Source organism: Ranitomeya imitator, chromosome 2, assembly GCF_032444005.1.
Source record: "Ranitomeya imitator isolate aRanImi1 chromosome 2, aRanImi1.pri, whole genome shotgun sequence".
In the NCBI taxonomy this organism is placed as follows: Eukaryota; Metazoa; Chordata; class Amphibia; order Anura; family Dendrobatidae; genus Ranitomeya; species Ranitomeya imitator.
In genome coordinates, this window is record NC_091283.1 from 833,698,291 (window position 1) to 833,720,201 (window position 21,911).

General features: G+C 47.7%; 1 protein-coding gene across 1 annotated transcript; it reads left to right on the forward strand.

The window, feature by feature from the left end:
* Positions 1-1,537: 1,537 nt before the first annotated feature.
* Positions 1,538-21,665, forward strand: P3H3 (prolyl 3-hydroxylase 3). Its single transcript, XM_069754150.1, has 15 exons — positions 1,538-1,963; positions 7,290-7,442; positions 7,549-7,726; positions 7,957-8,088; positions 8,233-8,366; positions 8,743-8,832; positions 10,828-10,880; positions 11,200-11,231; positions 11,366-11,490; positions 13,934-14,029; positions 14,290-14,437; positions 14,525-14,642; positions 17,421-17,496; positions 18,730-18,870; positions 20,317-21,665. Exons 1-15 carry the CDS (start codon positions 1,598-1,600, stop codon positions 20,500-20,502), a joined length of 2,028 nt encoding a protein of 675 aa, XP_069610251.1. The 5' UTR covers positions 1,538-1,597; the 3' UTR covers positions 20,503-21,665.
* Positions 21,666-21,911: the final 246 nt, after the last annotated feature.

A 21,911-nucleotide genomic window follows, 5' to 3' on the forward strand; every position in this document is an offset into this window, starting at 1 on the left:
CTAAGTGCGCATTTATAGTAGTATTCCTGGATGTGTTTCCCAATAATCATCCAGTGTAAACAGGCTGCCGATCACCCGACATCAATAAAAATCATCATTCTCGGCAGCACAATGTCACGTGTAAACAGGCTGCCGATCACCCGACACCAATAAAAATCATCATTCTCGGCAGCACAATGTCCCATGTAAACAGGCTGCCGATCACCCGACATCAATAAAAATCATCATTCTCGGCAGCACAATGTCCCATGTAAACAGGCTGCCGATCACCCGACACCAATAAAAATCATCATTCTCGGCAGCACAATGTCCCATGTAAACAGGCTGCCGATCACCCGACACCAATAAAAATCATCATTCTCGGCAGCACAATGTCCCATGTAAACAGGCTGCTGATCACCCGACACCAATAAAAATCATCATTCTCGGCAGCACAATATTCCGTGTAAACAGGCTGCCGATCACCTGACACCAATAAAAATCATCATTCTCGGCAGCACAATGTCCCATGTAAACATGCTGCTGAGAACAGTGACAGCTTATGCGCCTGGAGGTGGCTGCCTACGCAGGCGATATCATGGCTGACCACCAATCAGCAGTGGGTCTGCCAATACTCTACATTCACCCTATTGGCACGAATAGCTTTAGGTGTTTGTAGCTGGAAAAGAGTCAGTCCTTAAAATACAACATGTACAAAACGTTAGATGCAAAAAAAGAAAGTGATGGAAAGTTTAAGTTTGAAGTTGTTACATTGTTTCTTTCCTCTTCTCTGCAGTTTTTTTTACATTGTCTCTTATCTGCAGTTGTTACATTGCTCTTTCCTATTCTCTGCCATTGTTACATTGTTTCTTTCATTTTTTTTCTGCAGTTGTTCTATTGTTTCTTCCCTGCAGTTATTACCTGGTCGCCTCTTCCCTGCAGTTGTTACATTGTTTCTTCCCTGCAGTTTTATTATTATTATTATTATTATTTATTGTTATAGCGCCATTTATTCCATGGCACTTTACATGTGAGGAGGGGTATACATAATAAAAACAAGTACAATAATCTTAAACAATACAAGTCATAACTGGTACAGGAGGAGTGAGGACCCTGCCCGCGAGGGCTCACAATCTACAAGGGATGGGTGAGGATACAGTAGGTGAGGCAGTTGTTACATTGTTTCTTCCCTGCAGTTGTTACTTTGTTTCATCCCTACAGTTGTTACAGTGTTTCATCCCTACAGTTGTTACATTGTCTCCTCTTCTCTGCAGTTGTTACATTGTTTCTTCCCTGCAGTTGTTACATTGTTGCTTCCCTTCTCTGCAGTTGTTACATTGTTTCTTCCCTGCAGATGTTACATTGTTTCTTCCCTGCAGATGTTACATTGTTTCTTCCCTGCAGATGTTACATTGTTTCTTCCCTGCAGTTGTTACATTGTTTCTTCCCTGCAGTTGTTACATTGTTGCTCCCCTCTGGTCATTCCTTTCTGTGTCCCCAGCTTTCGTCCACGTTGCTCCTCACCTGCCCCCTCTCCCCTCCCCCGGCCTCTCCTCCTCGGCCTCTCCTCCTCGGCCTCTCCTCCTCCTCCTCGCTGCTTCCCCGGCTGCCCCCCAGCATGCAGGCCCCTCTGCTGCTCCTGAGCCTGGGGCTGGTGCACGCTGTGACTCTGCAGCCCCCCGATGAGCTGCTCTGGGACGGGGTCTCTCTCTTCTCCAGGGGCGAGTGGTCGGAGGCCCGGGACAAGCTGTGGGGGGCGCTGCGGAGCCTGCGGGCGGTGCGGGGAGTGCGGCTGCGGTGCGGGGAGGAATGTGGGCTCCGGGGGGCCCAACTGGAGGAGGCGGTGATGGAGCGGGCGGACTGTCTGCTGAGCTGCGAGCGGCTGCGGCTGGGGGAGCCCACCCTGTACCGCCTGACCCAGGACACGGAGAAGACCTTCCACAAGGGGGCGCCCTACAACTACCTGCAGCTGGCCCATTACCGGGTGAGACGGGGCGTCCGGGGGCACCACAGAGATGGGGGGTGCATGGTGGAGAGGCCACAGTGTGCAGGAGGACCCTGGGGTAACAGTCTGCAGGAGGACCCTGGGGTAATAGTCTGCAGGAGGACCCTGGGGTAATAGTCTGCGGGAGGACCCTGGGGTAATAGTCTGCGGGAGGACCCTGGGGTAACAGTCTGCAGGAGGACCCTGGGGTAATAGTCTGCGGGAGGACCCTGGGGTAATAGTCTGCGGGAGGACCCTGGGGTAATAGTCTGCGGGAGGACCCTGGGGTAATAATCTGCGGGAGGACCCTGGGGTAATAGTCTGCAGGAGGACCCTGGGGTAATAGTCTGCGGGAGGACCCTGGGGTAATAGTCTGCAGGAGGACCCTGGGGTAATAGTCTGCAGGAGGACCCTGGGGTAATAGTCTGCAGGAGGACCCTGGGGTAACAGTCTGCAGGAGGACCCTGGGGTAATAGTCTGCGGGAGGACCCTGGGGTAATAGTCTGCAGGAGGACCCTGGGGTAATAGTCTGCGGGAGGACCCTGGGGTAATAGTCTGCGGGAGGACCCTGGGGTAATAGTCTGCGGGAGGACCCTGGGGTAATAGTCTGCGGGAGGACCCTGGGGTAATAGTCTGCAGGAGGACCCTGGGGTAATAGTCTGCAGGAGGACCCTGGGGTAATAGTCTGCAGGAGGACCCTGGGGTAATAGTCTGCAGGAGGACCCTGGGGTAATAGTCTGCAAGAGGACCCTGGGGTAATAGTCTGCGGGAGGACCCTGGGGTAATAGTCTGCAAGAGGGTGCAGTGACACTGGGGTAATAGTCTGCAGGAGGACACTGGGGTAATAGTCTGCAAGAGGACCCTGGGGTAATAGTCTGCAGGAGGACACTGGGGTAATAGTCTGCAGGAGGACCCTGGGGTAATAGTCTGCAGGAGGACACTGGGGTAATAGTCTGCAGGAGGACCCTGGGGTAATAGTCTGCAGGAGGACCCTGGGGTAATAGTCTGCAAGAGGACCCTGGGGTAATAGTCTGCGGGAGGACCCTGGGGTAATAGTCTGCAAGAGGGTGCAGTGACACTGGGGTAATAGTCTGCAGGAGGACACTGGGGTAATAGTCTGCAGGAGGACCCTGGGGTAATAGTCTGCGGGAGGACCCTGGGGTAATAGTCTGCGGGAGGACCCTGGGGTAATAGTCTGCGGGAGGACCCTGGGGTAATAGTCTGCAGGAGGACCCTGGGGTAATAGTCTGCAAGAGGACCCTGGGGTAATAGTCTGCGGGAGGACCCTGGGGTAATAGTCTGCAAGAGGGTGCAGTGACACTGGGGTAATAGTCTGCAGGAGGACACTGGGGTAATAGTCTGCAAGAGGACCCTGGGGTAATAGTCTGCAGGAGGACCCTGGGGTAATAGTCTGCAGGAGGACCCTGGGGTAATAGTCTGCAGGAGGACCCTGGGGTAATAGTCTGCAAGAGGACCCTGGGGTAATAGTCTGCGGGAGGACCCTGGGGTAATAGTCTGCAGGAGGACCCTGGGGTAATAGTCTGCAGGAGGACCCTGGGGTAACAGTCTGCAGGAGGACCCTGGGGTAATAGTCTGCGGGAGGACCCTGGGGTAATAGTCTGCAGGAGGACCCTGGGGTAATAGTCTGCGGGAGGACCCTGGGGTAATAGTCTGCGGGAGGACCCTGGGGTAATAGTCTGCGGGAGGACCCTGGGGTAATAGTCTGCGGGAGGACCCTGGGGTAATAGTCTGCAGGAGGACCCTGGGGTAATAGTCTGCAGGAGGACCCTGGGGTAATAGTCTGCAGGAGGACCCTGGGGTAATAGTCTGCAGGAGGACCCTGGGGTAATAGTCTGCAAGAGGACCCTGGGGTAATAGTCTGCGGGAGGACCCTGGGGTAATAGTCTGCAAGAGGGTGCAGTGACACTGGGGTAATAGTCTGCAGGAGGACACTGGGGTAATAGTCTGCAAGAGGACCCTGGGGTAATAGTCTGCAGGAGGACACTGGGGTAATAGTCTGCAGGAGGACCCTGGGGTAATAGTCTGCAGGAGGACACTGGGGTAATAGTCTGCAGGAGGACCCTGGGGTAATAGTCTGCAGGAGGACCCTGGGGTAATAGTCTGCAAGAGGACCCTGGGGTAATAGTCTGCGGGAGGACCCTGGGGTAATAGTCTGCAAGAGGGTGCAGTGACACTGGGGTAATAGTCTGCAGGAGGACACTGGGGTAATAGTCTGCAGGAGGACCCTGGGGTAATAGTCTGCGGGAGGACCCTGGGGTAATAGTCTGCGGGAGGACCCTGGGGTAATAGTCTGCGGGAGGACCCTGGGGTAATAGTCTGCAGGAGGACCCTGGGGTAATAGTCTGCAAGAGGACCCTGGGGTAATAGTCTGCGGGAGGACCCTGGGGTAATAGTCTGCAAGAGGGTGCAGTGACACTGGGGTAATAGTCTGCAGGAGGACACTGGGGTAATAGTCTGCAAGAGGACCCTGGGGTAATAGTCTGCAGGAGGACCCTGGGGTAATAGTCTGCAGGAGGACCCTGGGGTAATAGTCTGCAGGAGGACCCTGGGGTAATAGTCTGCAAGAGGACCCTGGGGTAATAGTCTGCGGGAGGACCCTGGGGTAATAGTCTGCAAGAGGGTGCAGTGACACTGGGGTAATAGTCTGCAGGAGGACACTGGGGTAATAGTCTGCAGGAGGACCCTGGGGTAATAGTCTGCGGGAGGACCCTGGGGTAATAGTCTGCGGGAGGACCCTGGGGTAATAGTCTGCGGGAGGACCCTGGGGTAATAGTCTGCAGGGGGACCCTGGGGTAATAGTCTGCGGGAGGACCCTGGGGTAATAGTCTGCGGGAGGACCCTGGGGTAATAGTCTGCGGGAGGACCCTGGGGTAATAGTCTGCAGGGGGACCCTGGGGTAATAGTCTGCGGGAGGACCCTGGGGTAATAGTCTGCGGGAGGACCCTGGGGTAATAGTCTGCGGGAGGACCCTGGGGTAATAGTCTGCGGGAGGACCCTGGGGTAATAGTCTGCGGGAGGACCCTGGGGTAATAGTCTGCGGGAGGACCCTGGGGTAATAGTCTGCGGGAGGACCCTGGGGTAATAGTCTGCGGGAGGACCCTGGGGTAATAGTCTGCGGGAGGACCCTGGGGTAATAGTCTGCGGGAGGACCCTGGGGTAATAGTCTGCGGGAGGACACTGGGGTAATAGTCTGCAGTCCAGAACTGGATAGGAAAAGGTAAAGTACTGTTCTGGGTGTGATGATCTGCAGTTGGTTCCAAAGATACAAAAGTAACACTGATGGTGAGATGCGATGGTCTGCAGTCCAGGCTTGTACACCGCAATGGTCTGCAGGGAATCATGGATCCTTTGGGGTCCTATAAACCACAAATGCTGGATTCGGGGTCCGGCGGTGGCAGGTATCCTGTATGGATGTTATGTGCGGTGTAATACTCTGCAGATAGACGAGAGTACGGACGGTGAGTGACGCCTCAATGTCTCATTCATTGCTGGTGGTGATTTTTGGAAACTGTCCAGGAAAATTATCCAAGGGGTTAACTGCCCAGAATGCATTGCTGCCATGTGGGGGCTTGCACACGTGGATGTGTATATGGGGGGATGGGGGAGGCGCCGTCTGTTTATGGAGACAGAAAATAAAATTTAAAATCTACAACAATCAACCAAAGAGGGAATAGCGCCCACACAGGCTGGAGCGTCCGGAGTGAATATCTGGTCCCCGTCACTTCTGTTCTCTCCTGTCCGGTTATTAAATTCTTCAAAGCTTTTACATAAGAATTCTGGATTACAAAGCTTTGAAAAGTCGTAATGAGGCTGCACAAAAATGTAGCGACTTTTGGCATTTTTACACCATCACCAAGCTCTGGTACGGAGCCTGGCGACTCCCACTTGTCTAATTCATGACAAACATAGACTTTACTTACTACATAAATATTACTTTTTGTGGCGAGGCACACAGTGAGGCATAAGCCACTTGTCAGATGTCTGATTTGGTAAGAGACATGCCTCACATTACACCCCGTTCCCTCATGGAGAGTGGCGTAAAATTGCTGGGCTTGGTGAATGGAAGTCAATGGCTTTAGATTCTGGTGGAGATGAAGTCTAATTTCTGGCAGGATGGAGGCGTCTTTGGCCCTAGGCTTCGGCAGGATGGAGGCGTCTTTGGCCCTAGGCTCAGCCAGGATGGAGGCGTCTTTGGCCCTAGGCTCAGCCAGGATGGAGGCGTCTTGGCCCTAGGCTCAGCCAGGATGGAGGCATCTTTGGCCCTAGGCTCAGGCAGGATGGAGGTGTCTTTGGCCCTAGGCTCGGGCAGGATGGAGGCGTCTTTGGCCCTAGGCTCGGGCTGGATGGAGGCGTCTTGGCCCTAGGCTCGGGCAGGATGGAGTTATATTTGGCCCTAGGCTCGGGCAGGATGGAGGCGTCTTTGGCCCTAGGCTCGGGCTGGATGGAGGCATCTTTGGCCCTAGGCTCGGGCAGGATGGAGTTATATTTGCCCTAGGCTCGGGCAGGATGGAGGCGTCTTTGGCCCTAGGCTCGGGCAGGATGGAGGCGTCTTTGGCCCTAGGCTCAGGCAGGATGGAGTTATATTTGGCCCTAGGCTCGGGCTGGATGGAGGCGTCTTGGCCCTAGGCTCGGGCTGGATGGAGGCGTCTTGGCCCTAGGCTCGGGCAGGATGGAGTTATATTTGGCCCTAGGCTCAGGGAGGATGGAGGCGTCTTGGGCCCTAGGCTCAGGGAGGATGGAGGCGTCTTGGGCCCTAGGCTCGGGCAGGATGGAGGCGTCTTTGGCCCTAGGCTCGGGCTGGATGGAGGCATCTTTGGCCCTAGGCTCGGGCAGGATGGAGTTATATTTGGCCCTAGGCTCGGGCAGGATGGAGGCGTCTTTGGCACTAGGCTCAGGCAGGATGGAGTTATATTTGGCCCTAGGCTCGGGCTGGATGGAGGCGTCTTGGCCCTAGGCTCGGGCTGGATGGAGGCGTCTTGGCCCTAGGCTCGGGCAGGATGGAGTTATATTTGGCCCTAGGCTCAGGGAGGATGGAGGCGTCTTGGGCCCTAGGCTCAGGGAGGATGGAGGCGTCTTGGGCCCTAGGCTCAGGCAGGATGGAGGCGTCTTTGGCCCTAGGCTCAGGCAGGATGGAGGCATCTTTGGCCCTAGGCTCGGGCAAGATGGAGGCGTCTTGGCCCTAGACTTTGGATGGATGGGGAATTTTAGTTTAGGTGGAGAAGACATCGGCTTTAGATTCTGATGGAGCTGAAGTCTGATTTCTGATGCGATTGAGCCATGTCTGTTTTTCCCTCACTTTTCACAGCTGGAGGAGTTGGATGAAGCGGCTGCCGCTGCCTACACTTTCTACGTGAGGAACCCCCATCATGAACAGATCCATGGTGATGTTACCCGGTACCGCACCATGAAAGGGGTTGAAGAACGAAGCTTCCGAGACTTGGAGGAGCCCCCGTACAAGGTAACAGCTGATGCTACAAGTCACGAGTGTTCCTCGTCCTCATTGGTATCCATTGCTCCTGGTTTTGCTTCTCCCGACTGACCACCATGATGTCCTCTTACCCCAGGCTCTGTTTGCCCAAGCGTTGCCTCTCCTATCTCAGGAGCGTCCGACCACCGCAGTCCTGAGGCTGGAGGAGTCTCTGAGCTCCTTTCTGTCTACGCTCCATGATTGCCGGACCCTCTGTGAGGGATTACGAGAGCACGAGAATGAAACCCACCGAGACTTCCCCGAGGTCATCGCAGGTATCTGTAGATGTCTTCTCTGCCGGTCCATGACTTGTAGTCTCTCCATCCTTTTATATTGATGTTCACTCATGGGGTGACCCCAAAAATATGACTATAAACCAGTTTCCAAGGGTGATTTGTAGAATTTTGAAAGCTGCTTTGGATGTGCATGGAGTAAATGCCAACTTTGCTCTTTCGTATGACCGTTTTTTACTTTTGGGTGATCACTAATGTCTGTCCTCCCCCAGAATATTACTCTCAGGTCTTACAGTGTAAGCAGCGGTGCGCCCTGGAGGTGTCATTAACGCCGGGACAGAAGCGCTCCACCCAGGACGTCCTCGTATCTCATCTGCAGCTGCTTCAGCGAGGATATTCCCAGCGTAAGTCGTCTTCTCCAGGCTGTGCGTCACCTTGTAATGTAAAAACTACAACTCCCAGTATGTCCTGACTGCTGCGGCTCATCAAGGCATGCTGGGAATTGTAGTCTCCGAACCGTTCTCCCTCTTGTCCTTCTGTCTTTACAGTTGGGGCCTGGGAGTCGGCTGCGCAGATCGCACGGTCCCTACTACTTTTCCATCCACGTAATGAGACCTTGCTGGAAAGTCTCCGCGGATATGAGCAGAAACTGCAGAGGAAAAGTGAGATCAGAGCTCGCGAGGTAATGACCGCGCTGTGAAAAAGTATGTGCCCCTTCCAGATGTCCCCGCATAGTATAGCAATTGCATTATATGGCGAAAAGTGACCTTTCAGAACTGGTGGATTCAATGTGATCTCCACAAATCCATCTTGAAAAGCAGAGCTGCAGTATAAAGCATGGAGGAGGGACAGATCAGGACGCCGCAGAGTCTCCAGGGACACAAGGGATGGATGGCAGACTCTATCAGATTCTAATAGACCACGCCGCAGAGCTGGAGGCACCGATACCTCCACTTCTCTTAATGGTGGAAAATTCCTTTAATTTTTCCCACTTTTTTCCTCGGAACAATGTCGCCAGTTTCGAGGGTCTAGATTTTGATTGGTGTCTTGCTTTGCAGAACATCGCGTCCTACGTGCGCCAGGTGCTGTCCGAGAAGAAGCTGTTGTATTACGTCATGGAGAACCTGGGCATCGACTTTCAGGATCCGGTCAGACACATTTATTCATTCATTGTTTATTACAATGTTCCTTAATTCTCTTCATAATAATAATCTTTATTTTTATATAGCGCTAACATATTCCGCAGCGCTTTACATTTTTGCACACATTATCGTTGCTGGGGGCTCACATTCTAAATTCCCTATCAGTATGTCTTTGGAATGTGGGAGGAAACCGGAGTCCCCAGAGGAAACCCACGCAAACACGGAGAGAACATACAAACTCTTTGCAGATGTTGTCCTTGGCGGGGTTTGAACCCAGGACCCCAGTGCTGCAAGGCTGCTGTGCTAACCACTGCACCACCGTGCCGCCCTGAATGTGAATAAAAATGAAAGGTTGTGCAAACTTTTGCAACTCGCAGCTCCTATTATTGCTCCAATGCAAAGGGACAGAAAATTTGCCTTTGTTGGCATAACAACCAGAGGTCTCCTGCAGCCCTCTATGGGTGTTGATGCCAGATTGCTGTGAGCGCCCCCCTGTGGTCGGCGCTCATAGCAAGTCAGTATTTCTGCTGCATAGGAGCGATCTGACCATCGCCTCTATGTAGCAGAGCCGATCGAGTTGTGCCAGCTTCTAGTCACACATGGAGGCTATTGAAGCATGCCAAAAGTAAAAAAAAAAAAAAAAAAAGTTTTAAAAAATAAATATATAAAAGTTCAAATCACCTCCCTTTCGCCCCATTCAAAATAAAACAATAAAAATCCTACACATATTTGGTATCACCGCGTTCAGAATCGCCCGATCTATCAATAAAGAAAAATTTTTTTTACCTGATTGATAAACGGCGTAGCGAGAAAAAAATTCGAAACAACATAATTACGTTTTTTTGGTCCCCGCGACATTTCATTAAAATGCAATAACGTGCGATCAAAAGAACGTATCTGCACTGAAATGGTATCGTTAAAAACATCAGCTCGGCACGCAAAAAATAAGTCCTCAACAAACCCGAGATCACGAAAAATGGAGACGCTACGGGTCTCAGAAAATGGTGCAAATTTGTTTTTGTTTTTTAGCAAAGTTTGGAATTTTTTTTCACCACTTAGATAAAAAAGAACCTAGACATGTTTGGTGTCTATGAACTCGTACTGACCTGGAGAATCATAATGGCAGCTCAGTTTTAGCATTTAGTGAAGCTAGAAAAAAAAAGCCAAACAAAAAACAAGTGTGGGATTACACTTTTTTTTTTTTTTTTGCAATTTCACAGCACTTGGAATTTTTTTCCCGTTTTCTGTTACCCGACATGGTAAAACCAATGGTTTAGTTCAAAAGTACAACTCGTCCCGCAAAAAAATAAGCCCTCACGTGGCTGTATTGACCGAAAAATAAAAAAAAGTTATGGCTCTGGGAAGGAGGGGAGTGAAAAACGAAAACGCAAAACCAAAAAAAGCTCCGGGGGTTAAGGGGTTAAATGCATGTATTTGGGGCTAAAAATCATTTTTTGAATTGGCTTTTATTAAACATTTTGCAGCCAGGCTCTTTAGTTTCCTGCACATTCAACTTTGTGGTCTGTGGAGCTCAGAAAAAGACCGATAAAAGCGTTACGAGCTCCCTGTCAGAGCGAGCTCACTGACCGATTCTCAGTTAACCCATTCTGCAGCAATAGACGGTGCAGTAAAGAGGCTAAAGAAGGCAAACGGTGCAACATTTTTAATAATTTATAGCTCCAAACTCATGCATGTAGGAAACAAAAAAAAAGTCTTCAAAGGCGGACAGCCCCTTTTAGATACAAGTAAATATATAGTTTTCTTTGAATTTTCCTTTTTTTCCGAGATCTCTGCTTGGTGTCAGTGAAAGGGAACATTCTTGTGTTCAGATCATACAGGGTTCTCAGTTTTCGGACCCCCAGCGATCAGTGACTTATTCCCTATTCTATAAATATTGCACAATTGTGTGAATCCCCCTTCTGGCCCCCCAGACAGAATATAAATGACGCCATTTTCTTGTCTGTGGCCGGCTCTGATCAGTGTGACCCTCTGTCTTTTTAGGATCTATGGACTCCAGAGGAAATTATTCCAGAGAGTCTTCGAGAGAGAATCAGGTGAGGTCACCCCCTGAGGCTCAGCATCGGGGGGCCGCAGGTTACTAAAGGGGAAAAAAAGTACTGTGATGTGGGTGACGTGTAAGATCTTTTTTCGGGAAGAGTGGGCATTATTTTACTTTTTAAAGGGCATTAATATATTTTGAAGGGGCCATTATTTATTGAGGGTGGCGCTCATGGAGCGTTATGCCTGGGTTACGATGCACAATACTCGCCTTGTCGGGGCGCCGAACCCCTGCTCCAATCAGATCACAGATTTCCTCTGCGACATACTATGTCTAATAAGGTTTCCTCTTTTTTTTTTTTTTTTTTAACCTAGGGCTGAGCGAGCGGCGGTGGAGGAGGCTGGCGGTGAGTACCGTGCGACTTATCGTGCCACGTTTCGTGCTGTCACCATGTGACAGTATAAACATACGGGTATATGGCCGCGCACTTTTACATGTCATTAGACTCCACAACCAGTAAACTCCCATCGTGTTCTGCAGGACTACTCCCATACGAGGAGGTGACGGTCACACTGACTCCCCGGCAGATGAACGGGACCTCCAGAGTCACCCTGGATGGGGTCCTCACTGACGAGGAGTGCGAGGCATTGCTTGGACTGGTGCAGGTACATACAGAAGGAATAGTATCAGGTTCCCTGGAGAACCAGGGGAGTCAATGGGTTAATGTCAGCTTTCCTGGTAGTTTGAGATACGGGGATTAACCCCTGAAGGACACAGGATTATTTTTATTTTTGTACTTTAATTTTTTCCTCCCGTACCATCATTAGTTTTTTTGCCAGTCGAGTTGACAACGTTCACTTTACCATATAATGTTCAGAGAAGTTGGAAAAAATTATTCATATACAGTACAGACCAAAAGTTTGGACACACCTTATCATTTAAAGATTTTTCTGTATTTTCATGACTTTGAAAATTGTACATTCACACTGAAGGCATCAAAACTATGAATTAACACATGTGGAATTATATACTTAACAAAAAAGTGTGAAACAACTGAAATTATGTCTTATGTTCTAGGTTCTTCAAAGTAGCCACCTTTTGCTTTGATGACTGCTTTGCACACTCTTGGCATTCTCTTGATGAGCTTTAAGAGGTCGTCACCGGGAATGGTTTTCCAACAATCTTGAAGGAGTTCCCAGAGATGCTTAGCACTTGTTGGCCCTTTTGCCTTCACTCTGCGGTCCAGCTCATCCCAAACCATCTCGATTGGGTTCTGGTCTGGTGACTGTAGAGGCCAGGTCATCTGGCGTAGCACCCCATCACTCTCCTTCTTGGTCAAATAGCCCTTACACAGCCTGGAGGTGTGTTTGGGGTCATTGTCCTGTTGAAAAATAAATGATGGTCCAACTAAACGCAAACCAGATGGATTAGTATGCCGCTGCAAGATGCTGTGGTAGCCATGCTGGTTCAGTATGCCTTCAATTTTGAATAAATCCCCAACAGTGTCACCAGTAAAGCACCCCCACACCATCACACCTCCTCCTCCATGCTTCACGGTGGGAACCAGGCATGCAGAGTCCATCCGTTCACCTTTTCTGCGTCACACAAAGACCCGATGGTTGGAACCAAAGATCTCAAATTTGGACTCATCAGACCAAAGCACAGATTTCCACTGGTCTAATGTCCATTCCTTGTGTTCTTTAGCCCAAACAAGTCTCTTCTGCTTGTTGCCTGTCCTTAGCAGTGGTTTCCTAGCAGCTATTTTACCATGAAGGCCTGCTGCACAAAGTCTCCTCTTAACAGTTGTTGTAGAGATGTGTCTGCTGCTAGATCTCTGTGCGGCATTGACCTGGTCTCTAATCTGAGCTGCTGTTAACCTGCGATTTCTGAGGCTGGTGACTCGGATAAACTTATCCTCAGAAGCAGAGGTGACTCTTGGTCTTCCTTTCCTGGGGCGGTCCTCATGTGAGCCAGTTTCTTTGTAGCGCTTGATGGTTTTTGCCACAGCACTTGGGGACACTTTCAAAGTTTTTCCAATTTTTCGGACTGACTGAGCTTCATTTCTTAAAGTAATGATGGCCACTCGTTTTTCTTTACTTAGCTGCTTTTTTCTTGCCATAATACAAATCCTAACAGTCTATTCAGTAGGACTATCAGCTGTGTATCCACCAGACTTCTGCACAACACAACTGATGGTCCCAACCCCATTTATAAGGCAAGAAATCCCACTTATTAAACCTGACAGGGCACACCTGTGAAGTGAAAACCATTCCCGGTGACTACCTCTCGAAGCTCATCAAGAGAATGCCAAGAGTGTGCAAAGCAGTCATCAAAGCAAAAGGTGGCTACTTTAAAGAACCAAGAATATAAGACATCATTTCAGTTGTTTCACACTTTTTTGTTAAGTATATAATTCCACATGTGTTAATTCATAGTTTTGATGCCTTCAGTGTGAATTTACAATTTTCATAGTCATGAAAATACAGAAAAATCTTTAAATGAGAAGGTGTGTCCAAACTTTTGGTTTGTGCTATTTATATATATATTGTGTGTATGTATTTTTTTTTTATCAGTAATTTTATTAAAAAAATTCTAAAGGTGTGCTTCATGTTTTTGTTTTGCTTTTTAAATTTCTTTCAGCCGCCGTTTTCTGAGACCCGTACCTTATTTATTTTTCCTTTGATGGGGCAATGTTACGGCTTGTTTTTTTTGTGTGCCGAGCCGTAGTTTTTAATGTTACCTTTTGGGGTACATTCTTTTTTATTGTGGGGAAATGCGGCAATTTTGGTTTTTCGATATTTATTTTATTTTTATTTTAGCCGTAATGTTTTGTTTTCAATACTGGACGTGATCTTGTACGTGGGCATATAGCTCAACCTCCTGGAGTGGGAAGGGTTTGATGGTCACATTGCCGGGGTCTAGGACAGTGAATATTTGTGGCAGGATCATTTCTTCCTTCTTTCATACAATGGTCACGGAGATCGGCCTCTATGACTGAGCACTTTGTGGCCGCTCTGCCTGATCATTTGGTAGTTTTCATGCTGCGGGGACCCTCGTTATAACGAATAGCAAAGTGACCAATTTTACGATGTTTCTGTGTGTCTTCAGGAAGCAGAAGCCTCCGGAGAAGCGATGAAGAGGAGACGATCCCCTCACACGGCACATGAGCAAATCCAAGGCCTGACCGTCCTGCAAGCCCTTCAGGTACCAATCTGGGGCAGTAGGAGCGGACCCTTCCACTAGTCTGACGAGTTTTCTAGTGGAAACCTCCTCTGGAAACGTGATTTGTCACTGTCCAATCTTCAGGAAAAAAATAGAAAAACTCCTCAAAAAAAAAAAAAGTAGCGTTTCCTGAGACAGTTTCTGCTTGAAAAACTCCTGGTTTTTGAACTCCTCAATCTTAGTTGTCGGATGTCACGGCTCCCGTATGGTAATTACGGCTAATTTGGGGGATCTCTTTATAGATGGTTTCCTCTGGATCAGTGGATCGCCACCGCGCTCATTTTCTGTACCACGCGACGGAGCGCGCTCGTGTTCTGGCGCAGTCGTACTTTGAGGCCGGGACGTTGCATTTCTCGTACTCGCAGCTCGTGTGCCGCTCGGCCATTGCGGGTAAGTGAGGCTCCCGCAGTCACTATGGCCGACCTCCTATACTCCCCTATACGCCCCTTTAACTTAGTCCCTTCTTTTCACTGTCAGGGGAGCAGGAGGGGCGCTCCGACTTCAGTCACCCCGTGCATGCGGACAACTGTATCCTGGACCCCGAGGAGAAGGAGTGCTGGCGGGAGCCCCCTGCGTATATCCACAGAGACTATAGGTGGGTGACCACTGCTCTCCCAGAACCCCCCATGTATCATCTCAGCAGAATTTCCATCAAAAATGTGAAAACCGTTTTTTCAAAATGTTATTTCTCTGCTGAGATAGAAGGAAATGAAGTTACAGGCCGCAGAGCCCGAGGCTGCACTACTGAGACCCTGCTGACCACCGGTCCCGGGAAAGTCAGGGCTGCTGCCGAGTACTGCAGAAGGCATGCTTTCTCAGTAGTGCAGCCCAAGGCCTTGTGTCTGAAAATTTAAAGGGGTTGTCCACTTATGCGGACCATTTATTTATATTTGGGGCTAAAAATAATGTTTGGGTTTTATGAAAAATTTTGCGTCATTTGACCTTTTTAAAGGCTTTTTTGATTTCCTGCACTTTCAAATTTTTAAAATGGTTAGACCATCACAGAGAGCTCACTGACGGATTCTCAGTTGAGTCATTCTGCAGCCAGCAATAGAAAGTGCAACACAGAGGCTGTAGAAGGAAAATTGTGCCGAAGTTTACATGAAACCTAATTGCAAAATAGATTTTTAGCCCCCAAAAATACATTTTAGAAAAGAAAAAAAAAACCTTTAGGTGATCATGCACCTGCTTGCCAGCAGTCCCAATGTTCACTGCATAGTCCAAGTACATGGGATTGTTGTCCTGGGATGATCATAGAAAGCCTTAAAGGAGACAAACATATTCAGAGGCCTTTTTTATTTATTTTAATTTAAATGCATTTAATTTGAGCTAAAAATAAATTATTATTAGAAATGTTGCACCGTTTGGCTTGTACGGGCTGTTTGTTTCCCTGCACATTACTGTCTGCAGAATGAGTTAACTGAGAATCGGTCTGTGAGCTCCTTCTGACCTTTGTAGCTTTTTATCTGTCTTGTTTGTAGCTCCTCTCAGCTGATTTTTGACTACAAACTTCATCTTAAGTTTCATGTGGTCATAAATCAGCACGGAATGCAGAAAAAAAAATCAAAAAGAGCTCACTGACAGATTTCCAGGTACCTTATTCTACAGCCAGCGATGTACAGGAAAACAAAGAGAGTATAAAAGCCGACTGCAAAAATGTATTTATAGCCCAAAATGAATCCATTTAAAGGAAAAACAAATGACCTCATGTGTGCCCAAAATCTTATCCTTTAAATCTGCGTTACAGTCCCATTGGAGTGAATGGGAGACTTCTGGCAATTTATCGTTACCCTATTTTAGGGCTCATACCCATATGTGTGAAAAAAAAAAAAAGTTCCGATTTCGGTCCAGAAAAGTAGGACTGATGCCATGCAAGTGTCATGCGATTTTCATGCGAGTACAATCCAATTTTTTTTTTTTCATACCTAGCATCCGATTTACATCCAAATGCAGTGTAATTTAAAGTTGAGCTTTTACATAGAGCAATTCTCTCTGAAATTTACACATAGTTTTCATAGGAAATATTCTTCAAAAAACACACACATATATATATATAATATAGATTAGATGGATGAAAAGCCGGCAATTAGCAGCCACGTACAGTAAAATCACAGCGGGACCCGACAGGATAGAAGAGATGGATTACATACAGTAAATACACATAGAATAGATAGATGTGTAGAGGTCAGTGACAAATACAATTAGTACAGTGCGTGCAGCTTACTGTACATGTATTTAATTATTAAAAGATTATTTATCTGAAAAAAATTTTGTGGGCTCCCGCATAATTTTCTTAACCAGCAGAGGGAAAGCTGACGGCTGAGGACCGATGTTTATAGCCACCAAGTGATGGAGGATCCTACGCTATTAATATCAGCCCGCAGCTGTCTGCATAGCCTTTGCTGGTTACTAATTATAGGGGTACCCTTTATCATTTTTTGGGGGGTCCCCCATTTTAATAGCCAGTAAAGGCTGAGTATACAGCTGTGAGCTGATATTAATAGCCTGGGAAGCTCCATGGGTATTACCCCCCTTCCCAGGCTATAAACATCTACCCCCAGCTCTCAGCTTTCCCTCTGCTGGTTAAGAAAATTACGTGGGGGCCCACGCCATTTTTTTTTTCAGACAAATAATCTTTTAATAATTAAATACATGTACAGTAAGCTGCACACACACTGTACTAATTGTATGTGTCACTGACATCTATATATCTACCTATTCTGTGTGTATTTACTGTATGTAATCCATCTCTTTTTTTCTTGTCGGCTTCTGCTGTGATTTCACTGTACGCAGCTGCTGAATTGCTGGTTTTTGTTCTATCTAATATACATATAAGATGTCTGTATTATATATATATATATATATATATATATATATATATATATATATATATATATATATATATATATATATATATATATACACATTCTATGTATATATCATATATTCTGTCGTGCCACACTATGAATTGCCGTCTTTTCAAAGGATGCCGGTGTATGAAAATCGGACCGCACTCGCATGGTCCGAGTGCTGTGCGATATTTATCTTGCACTCATTAACTTGCATTGGCGAATCTCGGCCGATATGCACGACCAACGGCAGCATGCTGCGATTTTTGTTCAGCTGAGAAGTTTGCAGATGACGTAACCCATCGAATAACATCGGTCAGAGTGCAGTCCGATTTTTTTTTTTTTTTTTGTCGGATTGCACTCACCCTTTTTTCTCACAAATGAGTTTGCGCCCTTGCAGTGATTATTGGAGGCCACACATCCCCGAGATCTTCTAACATGTCACCTTACCTTTTAAAATGGACTTGACCGTAGTTTAATTAGGACTGATATCCATAACCTCTCTGTGATTTATTCCGCCATAGTGGGATGCTTTATCTGAATGACGACTTTCAAGGGGGCGACCTTTTGTTCACAGAAATGGACGGGACAACAGTCTCGGTGAGTGTGAGATTTATAGACGTAGTAGCTTTTCATTTTGGTGGGGTGTAGTACCTCTGGTCGCCTGCAGGTGATGCTGCTGATGTATTATAGTGAAGAGCAGCCAATAACAATAACACAAAAACCGCAAAAGACGCTAAAAGAAATTTCGACACATAAACCATCATTTCTATTTTGTGGATTTCCTAAAAAAAAAAATATTTATTTTACAGAAAATTCTGCAGCAAAGTCTTTGAAACAATAAATTCCTCCAATTTCCTTTACTTTTTTGAGCATCTGATAATCCAGAATATCTGAAAATCTGGGAATTCTATTAACCAACTTGTGCTCATTCTTTATGCTAATTAAGATGCTCTTCTGTCTGATTGGCAGAGAGGATTTTTTTTTTTTTTTTTTAAAGGAGGGGATTCGAAGATCAGAACTTCTGAATTTACTATTTGTTACCTTCAAACATCGGGGAACATAAAATTAACCTCTTGACCACCACCAAGGAATTTATAAATAACCCTTTTTATGCCCCTAGACCACCAAGGATTTTTGAAATTATGGTAAAAAAATAATTAAAAAAAACTTTGCACCCTTTAATCCGACATTACCCAATAATGGAAAAAGTGCCGTATTATCAAACATTCCGGATTATCAAATTAAAAATTAAAGCTGTATGAACTAAAGGCTGGAATCTATTTGCAAATAATAGTGATCATACTGCAATAATCAGAAAAACAAATTCCCTGTTGGGAAAATGAAGAACGCTGCAGTCCTCCTCCTCCTGCAGTGAAACGGCTGATAACAGAGAGGAGTAGAATAACGTTCAGTTGCTTTTTGCTGTGCAGTTGAGTGTGACGTTAATATACATACTTTAGTACTCCTTCTGTTAGGTCCGAAATTTGCATTTATTGCTTGATGTATCCCCCTTCAACAGCAAAAAAAATTAGGGCTCCGAATTATAAAACCCTGCCAGCTGCCACCACTAGGGGGAGCTGAGGAGCTTAGTGCATACAGTGCCATTATTGAGTGCTGTGTGCGTTCTACACTCCCTCTAGTGGTGTGTGTGGGAAATGAGCCTTCTATCAATAAACCCTATGTGCGCAGAGGATTTGGCGCTCTGTATCAGAATTTGTTTGTCTATCTGCAGTAAAAAAAAATAATAAATAAATTAAATAAAAAAATATATATATATATAATTTATATTATATAAAAATGTTAATTGAGTCCTCTGTATTTAATGAGCAGGCGGAGGTCCGCCCCCGCTGTGGCCGCCTGGTCCTATTCAGCTCGGGGGGTGAGAATGCCCACGGGGTTCGTGCCGTGACACGGGGGAGAAGATGTGCCATCACTTTGTGGTTCACGGGATCGGCAGAACATGCAGAACAGGTAACACCAGTCTGAGTAAATGTCAGAGCCGGACCTGCGTCCCCGCGTCCTGTACATCCGCCTGCCTTGTTTTTACACCATTTTTTTTTTTCGACATTTTCAGGGAAGTTCTGCTCCTATCATGTTATTTAATGATCATTTTTCCCTTTCTGGCATCTTCTCAAACTTTCCACTAAAATGTATGATTTACACCAAGGTTTCCTGCAGCTGTTTTTATTTAAAGGGAATGTCCACACCAACTTTTCTTTTTTTGTAAAAAGCCCAGAATGTTTAAAAGTATACAAAATCTACCCTTGCTGCTGATCTTCTAGTGATACCTGCGTCCCAGGCAAGCTTTGTGCTTCTTCTACCACCCAGATGGGCATGTGATCATTGTAGCCAATCGCTGGCCACACAGGCGACCAGCACCAGTGATTGGCAGCAGCGGTCACATGTCTGCGTGGCCAGAATAAAATATATATGGAGAGTGATCCAGTCAACCCCTGTAAATCTGTGTTTTGAGATGGAAAAACAGCTCCCGGGAGAGATCTCACCCAGCTTTCCCAGAATCCTGAATGGTAATATGATTCTTTTATTGTTTTTTTTTTTTTTCCATTATTTTTTATAGTATGAGGAAGGAATGGAGGAAACGGGCTGGGAAGACACAATCTGTGCATTCTGTCCTATACACCTTAGACTCTGTAGGCTCCATCGTTTTTGTATGTTGAAACCATAGACCCTTTAGTGTAACAGCCGGACCACCCCTATAAATCAGTAGGGTCTGCCAGGGTGTCCATTGTGCAGCAGATTCCATCACAGGAATATGACATCCGACTATTAAAAATTGAAGCGTAGGTGTGCACATCGGAGAGACTAAGAACGCACAGCCAGAAACCGATGACCTCATCACCTGATGACGTTGTCCCCACCTGATGACATCATCACCTGATGACGTCGTCTCCTCCTGATGACGTCGTCCCCTCCTGATGACGTCGTCCCCCTCCTGATGACGTCGTCCCCCTCCTGATGACGTCGTCCCCCTCCTGATGACGTCGTCCCCCCTCCTGATGACGTCGTCCCCCCTCCTGATGACGTCGTCCCCCCTCCTGATGACGTCGTCCCCCCTCCTGATGACGGCGTCCCCCCTCCTGATGACGGCGTCCCCCCTCCTGATGACGGCGTCCCCCCTCCTGATGACGGCGTCCCCCCTCCTGATGACGGCGTCCCCCCTCCTGATGACGGCGTCCCCCCTCCTGATGACGGCGTCCCCCCTCCTGATGACGGCGTCCCCCCTCCTGATGACGGCGTCCCCCTCCTGATGACGGCGTCCCCCTCCTGATGACGGCGTCCCCCTCCTGATGACATCGTTTGACCATGGAGGGGTTAATGGATGACCGACTGCCTTGCCGACGACGGCAATATGGCGTCCCGTACTAATGTGTTTTGGTTTTTTTCCCCCCTTTAAAGGAAAGAATTAAAGCAAGAAGAATAGTGACAGGCGAGGTCAGTAAAGCCAAGGAAGCCGAAGACAAACCCGCCAGGATCGGCAGGGAGACGTCCAGGACAACGACCTCCGGAAATGAAGGGACCGAGAAACCGTCCGGACGGCAGCAGAGGAGAAGAGTCGCCAGGAAGATCAGAGATGAACTTTAGAGGCCGCGGAGGAGGCTGAGCACAATGCGGGTCCTGCCAGACAGAAGGGAAGGGGTTAATGGACTGATGTTCTGCAGACCGCCCTCGCTTTTGGGATTCTGCAGGTTTAAGGGGTAAAGCGGCGTCTTAACGGCATCCAGTGCGGCAGGCTGTGGCCTGTTAAGGGTTAATGGGTCGCCGGCTGTGAACATTGCGGACACTTCATGGAATAATATGGCGGTGCTGGCTTAAAGGGGATGTTGGGGTGGGGAGGTTCTTTAAGATTGATGTAGACAAAGGCCAATCGGTGCATAATACAAAGTTCTGCAACTTTCTAATCTACTTTTTGCTACAGTTCTTCCCCATTTTTTTCAAGATCTCTGCTTGCTGGCAGTAAATGAAAATGGTTTTGGTTGCATCCACCGACTTAAAATCCCATAAAGACCTCACACTTCCCACAGCTGAGAAGTTGTTACAGTTGCATCTAAGTTGGACTCCCGGCTGCTATATTTTCCTGGCTCTGATACATTGTAACAGACGTCTAGCACAGGAGAGCGACTCGCCAAGGATTCTCTGAACGTGTAACGAACCCTCAGCTGTGAGAAGCTGGGTTCTATTTCTGGATATGAGAAAGTTTCCATTTACTGACAGCAAGCGGAGATGATGAAAAATGGTGAGAAATTGATAGAAAGTGGCAGAAACCTTTTACCATCCGCTGATGATGTTTCCTTACAGAACAGAAGATTAAAGCCGCAGACTGAACCTACAGGCGACGGCTTATAATATTGTCGGAGCGATATAAGGGGGCGGCTGATAATAGCACCCCAGCGTAATAAGAGGAATATAGTGATATTTATAAAGAAATGGTTTGGGGGCAGCTATGACACAAAGGAGGAAAGAGCATTTTGATCTTTTTTTTTAGGATTTCCTATTCCAAATCCCCCAAACTGCCCCCTAATAATTCATATTAGCCGGACTGGCTGATAACAGAGAGCAATGAGCCGCGCAGAACATTGGAATTCTGCAGGTTTAGTGCTTCTTATAGTGGGTTATGTTCTGTGTTTCTGGAGCCAGGAGCTCGGCACGTACGTCTGTACCGCCGCGGAGGGCGCTGCGCCGGTCAGCGGTGGGTTAATGATGAGGTTTTTGTATTTTTCTAATAAAGCCTCCAGTTCGCTGTGTGACCCGGGGGAGAAGTGCATTACCGGCTCTGCCAAAATCACAAGATGGTTTCTACACAATAAGGTGCTTGTGAGCGCGGCCCGGGGGGACGCGGGAGATGTCTTTATATGGGGACGATCCGAGAGAGAGACGCACGGACAGAAAGAGACACTTACAGAAAATCAGACCGCGGGATGGCTTTATATGGGGGCGATCCGAGAGCTGGACAGAGACAGGCAGCGAACACAGCCCAGGACGAGACCCCCTGA

What these genes read in the sequence shown, in the direction of transcription:
- P3H3 (XM_069754150.1), top strand. Translation starts at nt 1,598, where the DNA reads ATGCAGGCCCCTCTGCTGCTCCTGAGCCTGGGGCTGGTGCACGCTGTG. An exon ending in TGGAGGAGCCCCCGTACAAG is followed by an intron (nt 7,443 to 7,548) that starts GTAACAGCTGAT and finishes CTCTTACCCCAG; the next exon opens with GCTCTGTTTGCCCAAGCGTT. An exon ending in TGGACGGGACAACAGTCTCG is followed by an intron (nt 17,497 to 18,729) that starts GTGAGTGTGAGA and finishes TTTAATGAGCAG; the next exon opens with GCGGAGGTCCGCCCCCGCTG.